Genomic DNA, 7,905 nt, shown 5'->3' on the forward strand with positions numbered 1-7,905 from the left:
TGCCAGCATCATTGATCAAATTAATAAGTATATCTGGCATTTCTTCTGGAGAAAATATGGCCAGGAAAATTCATATCCTACATTAATTGCTTGGGACAATGTTTGCAGGCCTGGAGATGAAGGTGGGATTGGAATCTTGGATATTGCAGTGCATGATAAAGGCTCATGAAAAACCTCCACAAGTTATTAAACAAGAGAACCTTCCTTGGGTTAAGATGATTTGGGACAAATATTACTCCTCTGAACTCTCAGGGGCAAGAATGGTGGGATCAAGCTGGTGGAGAACACATCTCAAACTTTTGCCCTCATTCAAGAGTAATACAAACTGCAAGCCTGGCAATGGAGGCACAATAAAACTTTGGCATGAAAAGTGGGTGGACAGACCTCTGATTCACATATTCCCTGAACTGCACTTTTTTTGGCCAAAAATGACACCCAGTCCTTGGCCTGCTTGCTCAATTCTAATGATAGCTATGATCTATTCCACACCCCACTCTCAGAACAAGTTTTTGAACAACTTAATGACCTTCAACTCCTAAGGAGCCAGCACACCAGTTGTCAAACTCAAGATAAATGGATATGCCAGGGCAATAATAACAGATACTCATCCATCTCACTGAGCCTGAAGACAGGAGCAGAGGCTCACATCATCTTTAACTGGCTTTGGAAGTGTGCTAGCAGAATAAGACACAAAATCTTCCTTTGGTTGCTACTCCCTCTGCCTCTGGGTTTTAGTTCCAGAATTATGGAACGGAGGGAGTAGTTGTGGGTTTCTGTCCCCAATCCTCAGTGGGCATTGGCCTTATTCTGTGGTGTTGGTTGACCCAAACTACTCAGTTATATGCATGCTCAAAGCTGGGCCGAGTACACATGGATATGGCCCAGAAACACCTACAACTTCTTGGGTCTATGTTTATACTTTTGATCCTATCAGCCCATCACAATTGGAACCTGGGATGGGAATTGTCATTTTGTCAATCTATTTTTTCCCCAAGAAACCTCTTGGTCAATGCAGTTTTAATATGAGATTCAGTCTAGTTTCAGTGCTGCCCGTGGAATAATATGATTCCAAATGTGCAACACTGAAACTTAGTTTGGATCTGTGTGCACTGTAGGAGATAACTGAACATCTTCCCATTTCTTTGATTCCAAATGTTCCAACAACCTAGTATGATCATGGCCATTGCAATGGGTTCTGCAACTTGTGATGAACAAGCAGTATATCATCATATGCTGAAGTTCCTCTCTGCCTTGAAGGAATCATGGTGTCCCAGCAGTCTTGAGCAAAAGGCCAATATCAAAAGAGGTGTAGTGAAGTTTCTTCCACTCCTTCAGTGCAGAATACACAATCATAACAGCCCAGGTGCATATATTTTTCTTTTAAGTAAATTTCTGGTATTAACTCTATCATGCAGTATCAACTATGGCCTCAAGAAAACAATAACGAAAACTATCAACTATGGTCTCCAAGAAAACAAAAATCAAGTATGCCCAGTATATCTTGAGAAAAAACAAAACTATGGCCAGCATATGTACTGCTATTAAACAAGAACAATATAATATAATCAGTGTGCTAAAAGTCCCGCTCCGATGTTCATTTCAACAGGAAAAAGAGAAATGGCAACTGTTCCAGCTAAGGAGTGGGAAATGGTAAGTTCAGGGGATTTGTCCATGGTCTTAAGCCACCAATGATTAGGGTAGACGAAAATATAAAACAGAGGTTGGCTGGACTGTAGCAAACCCTGATTCACCCAAGAGCTTTAATACTGTATCATTTTTGTAGATCTATGATCAATGTTCTCTGTCACATTATATATTGCAGGAGGGGACACGTATGTCCGCAAGAAGCCAAAGACTCTACCAAGCATGTTGATAACGTAAGCAGCATTGTGGGGGCTAGCTACAACTGATCCTTTGTTTGTCCTAGATTGACACTTGATGCATGCATCCACACGATGACAACTAATATTATAAGAGCATCTACAGCCAGATATATCTAATCCGGCCCCTCAAATGCCCGCGGACGTACCCGGGCGCGTCCGCAAGCAATGACCAGGCACCCCTCATTTGGCACAGCCGTGTCCCTCGTATCCGAACCCCAAATTCATGTAACCCATGCAACGTTACGTACATGAACACGATGAACATGCTTAATAGCAAAAAAGGACAAAATTCATCTGATACAAAAGGATCATAGTTCATCGCCAGACAAAAGGATCAAAGTTCACCGCCGGACAGTGCACATTCATACTAAAAACATAGATAAAACAGAGAAGGGCGGAGGAAATCATCATTTTCTCGCCAGCCATTCCCCTTGCAGTCGCCCATGCAGTTGTACCGCTCCATGTAGGCGTCGGCGGCCGGAGGGGCATCATCATCGGAGCTGGAGCCGTCGGTGACGTCCAAGCCATCATCAGAGCAGATTTGGCCCGTCAGCCTACGGAGCAGGCGGTCCTACTCCTTCACATGCCGGGCCCCCTTCGCCTTGGCTGTTGCCTCGCGCTCCGACAGCTCGATGGCGAGCCAGAGCGCTTTGGCATTCTTGAGGCGGAGCCGCCGCGCATCCGTCTTCGCTGTCGCCAGGGAGCGGGGGAGGACCGACGAGATGAGCGCGTCCTCGAGATCCACCAGGGCTTGGTCAGCGCCTCACCCGCCGCCGCCCTCTCCCTCACCAGCTGCCGATCGCGGTGGGCTGCCCATGCCTCAGATTCGGGTGTCCTTGTCCGCGTCAGCGCGGGCACGAGGACCCAGTGGTGCCCGGGTACACCATCCGGAGTAGATTGAGCTTGCGGGCGTGGTGGTCGGCGTACCTGGACGGACGCGGAGCGGGCGGAGCTGCGCGATGGGCAGGAGGCTCCGGCGACGTTGCCGGCGTTGCGTCAACGGGCGACGGGCGAGGTCGCGGAACTGGAGCTGCTGTTGCCGCCCTGGTCCAGCCGCGGCCGCCTCAAAGCAATGCAGAGGGTGATTTCCTCCACATCGCGCAGTAGGCTCGCCCACCGGAGCCGGCACTGCTGCCGTCGCCGGCCATCAATCGGAAGTGGACTGGACTGGGAGTGGAAGAGATGGATAGAGAGAGAATGGAGTGAACTGATTGACTTCGGTCTATGGTTCGTCCTAAGGGGCTATTTGTGGGGGCCAAGGTGGGCCAAACCGATGTGGCGGACGCACCAGGGCACGTCCGGGCCTTCCCATACCTGCCCCAGAGTTGGGATGGGTATGAGGGGGTGTATAGGGCCGATGTGAGGAGCTCGTCTGGGTCGTAGTTTAATGATCGGGGGCTGTCAGGCCGTCCGCCCGCTGAGTTTGGGGAGCCCGAACGTAGATGCTCTAAGGGCATATCCAACGCGGATCATCAAACCTCCCCTATATATCTAGACGGGACGTACCAGGAACTTTTAGGCCTAGACCGGATGGAGCTCTAGGGGAGTCCGGACGTCCGTCACATCAGACTCTGACATCTCGGTCCCACCCAAAACCTATCCGGCACCCGGGTATTTTCACAATCTGCCCCACTCTTCCCATGCCAGACTCCGCCATTTTTGCCCCGAACGTTGTCGCCCCCGCCCGTTCAGTCGTCCGCCGCTGCCTCGATGGATCTGACGGAGCCCAGCACCATGTTCATCCTCCCACCAGACCCAGAGCCCATACATCCCTCATCCACGCCGATGAATATGGAGACTATAAAACAGCAAGACCGGCACGTGAGGGCGAGGGAGAAGAAGGCGCATGCGGTCGATTAGGCCCGAGCTCCTCCGCCTCAGCACTCTGCATACCGGTGCCGCCCAGGCAATCACCGCCCTTGCCTGTACAGTTCAAGCCGCATCACTCCGCCGCCTCCTTCACCTCTGGCGAGCCTCCACCGTACACCGTCGACCTCAACAGTGACTACGTGTTCACCGAGTCACTGACGCTCATCCGATCGCGATATCCATCAGAGGAGCCCTTGTCTGCGGGCGCCCGATCACTGTATCGCAAAATGCCTCCCGCCAAGCTCTACGGCGGAACGAAGACAAACAACTAGATGATCACTATTCGCCAGAGCCAGAGCCAGAGCCATCGACGGACACCCAGCAGCCGTCGATGCCCGATTTAGATGCAAAGAAGAGTGGTTTGGCGTACTTGAACAAGGAGGACAAGTTGTTCTATTTGGTTTGGTTGGGAATAAGTGTTGATCTGTTTCATAGTGCAAAGCAAAAGGGCTTGACTTTTTGGCAAAGTGTTCATGATTGGTTTCATGAGAACAGGCACTACGAGCCCTACAACAAGGAAAAGATCCCTGATCAAAATTCGAGCTCGATAAGTCATCGATGGTACACCATTCAAGAGGTCATCAACAAGTATTGGTGATGTGTATGCGCAAACACAAAACTGGTGGCCAAGTGGCGTCGCACTCCACAAGCTCGTTAGTTCTGCTTCTTGTTGCTCTATGTGCTGGTCATGTGATTTTTTTTGCTCTATGATGCAATTTGTTGATCATGTGATTGTATTGCTTTGCTAGCCCGGACGCACATCGCTATACCACAAGAATGAGGGCAAACCATTCCCGATGCTCCATTGTTGGTGCAAGTTGAATGGGCAAAGCAAGTGGAGCAACATTGCTAGTTCCGTCGAGACCGCCAATGCCAAAGGGGATGTAGTTGGTGATCCAAGCTATGGAGTTGAAGGAGAAGCAATAAGGGGTGGCGACCAAGATTACTGACAAGTTCGAGGACATCATGGCGAAGAAGGGGGAGGTTTGTGCCAAGTGCAATGAGCTCAAGGAGGAAATGAAGGTGGAGAGATTAAACGTGTTCATGAAAATACAAAGGAAGAAGATGGAGCTCAAGCGAGGAAGCTTGCAGTCAAACAAGCGTGCGAGGAGCAAAAGATCTTCTAAGTGAAGGCCAACGACTTGGATCCCAATGTGGCGAAGTTTGTTCACGAATTGTGTGGTGGCGTCTATGCATGCTATGCGCAAAAGGAGGCGGGGAAAGAAGCTCGATGGAGGTATAAAACTTATTGAACATCCAGTGCTTTTACTATTAGTTGCATTTGTTTGCTACTATTTAAATGTATCGTTGAATTGCTTTTAATCAAGAAAATTTGTCAAAGGAGGAGGCCGGACAAATAGGGGGAAAATTTGACGGATAGCACTGGATGACATCCGCCGACCTGATGTCAAGTGTCCGCGGACATTTGGCGGCCGTTTGATGTACACCGTTGGAGATGCCCTAACAAAACCAATCATGTGTAACTAGTAAAAGAACTTCATCTCCATCAATCATGTCTAGCAAATCCATTGAACCGTTACTTTGAAACAATCTGTAAAGAGTTCATGAAGCAAAATAATTGAAAACTCATTCTTTGACAGAGATCTTAATTAGGTTTTGTCTGTATTTGTGACACGGGGCACTCAGCCATCAGGAGCTACGTAAGATCCAGCCATTATCATAAGGTCTGTATATAACAAGCAATATCTGACAGGTCAAATGTTAGTGAAGCCAGGCAAGTGCTGGTTCAGACACAGGACACATGTCTTGTGCAGAGAGATTAGGAATCTATTAGGTCAGGTCTTCCATTTGGAAGCATTAATTAGTTCTTCTACCTTGGGATGCTTCATGTCGTGATGTGCACGAACAAACTATTTGGATCCTACTGTGCATACCATGTGAGTGAAGCCAAATGCGCTTCACATCTTCAACAAACAACAATATCTGCAACTGCAAGGACAAAGGCACTCCTCAAACATGTCTTGTGGAGATAAGCCTGAACTAACTGAACTTTGTGGTTCAGAAAACCTCAACCAGTTTTTGTCTAGGTTACCCATGAATAGAAATGGAGGTACTATGCAATGCATGAATATGTGTCCCAACTGGGTGTGTGCGATGCGGAGGCATTATCCAAGACAACATGTGTCCCAAGCAATCAACTTTCTTCTCAATTTCCCAATTTTCAGAAAATTACAGAAGCAGAGACACTGTTTATGAATCATCAAAGTAGAAAAACACTAGACAGTTATGGCACATAATGATCATGTCCATAGGGACTCTTTCTTAAGGCACGCCTCCTGTAGCAGCAGCGTGCTCATCAGATCATTCTGCATGACGAGGCTGCTATACGCCTTGTCATCATCATCCATCTGCATTTGCTGCTGCTGCTGCGCCTGGCGCTGCTGGAGCTCCTGCAGATGAAATGCAGTGGCCGGGGAAGGGTGGTTGATGCGCTGGAGGATCTCGGCCTGCGCGACGGCGAGCTGCACCTGGAGCTGGGAGACCTGCTGCTGGAGGTAGGAGATGGCTCCGGCACATCCGTAAACGGGGTCCCGCATCCGCGCGGTGGCCTCGTACACCAGGCTGCTCACAGCATCAGCCCGCTGCGCCGCAGGGAGCTCCTGCAGCATCTTGCTCACGTTGCTGGCGCCGAAGACCCTGTGCACGGTGGCGAACCGGTGCGGGTCCTCCGGCGGGAAGTAAGGCGCGAACACGCAGTCCCTGGTGCACCGTCGCCGCAGGAGCTTACATGACGCGCACGGTGTGGCGCTGCTCCCCGTCTGAGCCCCGGCCATGGCAGTGCTTTCCTCTTTGCTACGGGCTTAGAGAAGAGAAGAGAAGAGAAGAGAAGATAGAGCAATGTATGGAGATGGTTGCAAAGGGGGAGGGTGATGGGTGCAGAGCTTGGCCTTTTTATAGAGGAAGCAGCCAGCCAGGAAGGAAGATGGAGGCTAAGCTAGGTGTCAATGAGGGAGGTTGGCTGCTAATTCCATGCACACCCTCGTTAATCAGGACAAACAAACAAACAAGCATGATAAACTAGTTTAGTGATGGTTTTGTGCTAATTAATGAGCCCTGTCATGTTGCTTGCTGGATCACATTCATCTAGCATAGAATAGGTGTAGAGCCATGTACCTACTGGTGCTGGATGCAGTGTGTGTAAAGGCCTCCTGCCTTGTTTGTCTGTATTTAGCAGCAAAGGTTGATTATTAGTCTATGCATTGCATCCTCCAATGGCCGTTATGATCTGGCAATTCTGCTTACCATTCACTTCACGCGGCACCGCCACACTTAGCTGGCTGCAGAGCCTGGATCAATATTTGACACTGCATGCATGCACGTTCAGAGTTGACCTTCCATTAGATGAAACACACACTCAGAGATAAATTAGCATTGCTGGTCTGATCCGTCTGACGCACGCTGTTAACATGTACTTGTTTAATTAACCCTAGCTTCCCCGCATAAATGAGGTGAAGATCGAAGACTTAGCAGCAACATGCATTAATTAGAGAGGAAGAAGTGTTACTAGCTAGAGCTAGCCTAGAGGTGAATAATTGTAAGTCGGCAAGGGAAATGGCGGGGCTCGACGTGAGGATGTCTGTTTCACTCTTCTCTACAAATTGGTGAATGTACTACTACTAGCTTCAATTCAATCTTCAATGCTAAGCAACTACAGTACTAGCACCGCTAATCAAATATAGTGAGAAAACAACAGATACCAGTATTTGTTTATCCCATACGCATATATACTAAATAAATCAAGCCAAGACCAGGAGAAAACCTGACACGTATGTACGCCCGGCCCTAGAACGGTGCTGCTACATCATCATCATGCGGACAAGGAGAGATTGTGGATTTGTCCTGCACTAGAACGGTACTGCTACATCATCGTATGGAAGCATTTCTATAATATACATGTCAATAATAGCATTGCTAGCTAGAGACAAGTATCCGCAATGTCTGATGCTAGTCATCAGGTACGTACGTGCACCCATGCGGCCATGTCCAACGCATTAAGGCCTCGTACCAACTTGTGATGCAGACTGTGCAACCACACCCTATACCTCTAGCTAACCCGGTTGTGTTTCCAGTGTGGATGACAGGACAAATTCATGCTGGAGCTACACTACAAGATGCATAGTTTGCCTAGAAG

At 48.8% G+C, this 7,905-nt stretch overlaps 1 protein-coding gene across 1 annotated transcript; it reads right to left on the reverse strand.

Moving 5' to 3' along the window:
* Positions 1-5,872: 5,872 nt before the first annotated feature.
* LOC109769622 (LOB domain-containing protein 12) lies at positions 5,873-6,674 on the reverse strand. Its single transcript, XM_073500196.1, has one exon. The coding sequence runs from the start codon at positions 6,545-6,547 to the stop codon at positions 6,014-6,016; it is 534 nt and encodes a 177-aa protein (XP_073356297.1). The 5' UTR covers positions 6,548-6,674; the 3' UTR covers positions 5,873-6,013.
* Positions 6,675-7,905: the final 1,231 nt, after the last annotated feature.

The sequence above is a fragment of the Aegilops tauschii genome, chromosome 5 (assembly GCF_002575655.3).
Source record: "Aegilops tauschii subsp. strangulata cultivar AL8/78 chromosome 5, Aet v6.0, whole genome shotgun sequence".
In the NCBI taxonomy this organism is placed as follows: Eukaryota; Viridiplantae; Streptophyta; class Magnoliopsida; order Poales; family Poaceae; genus Aegilops; species Aegilops tauschii.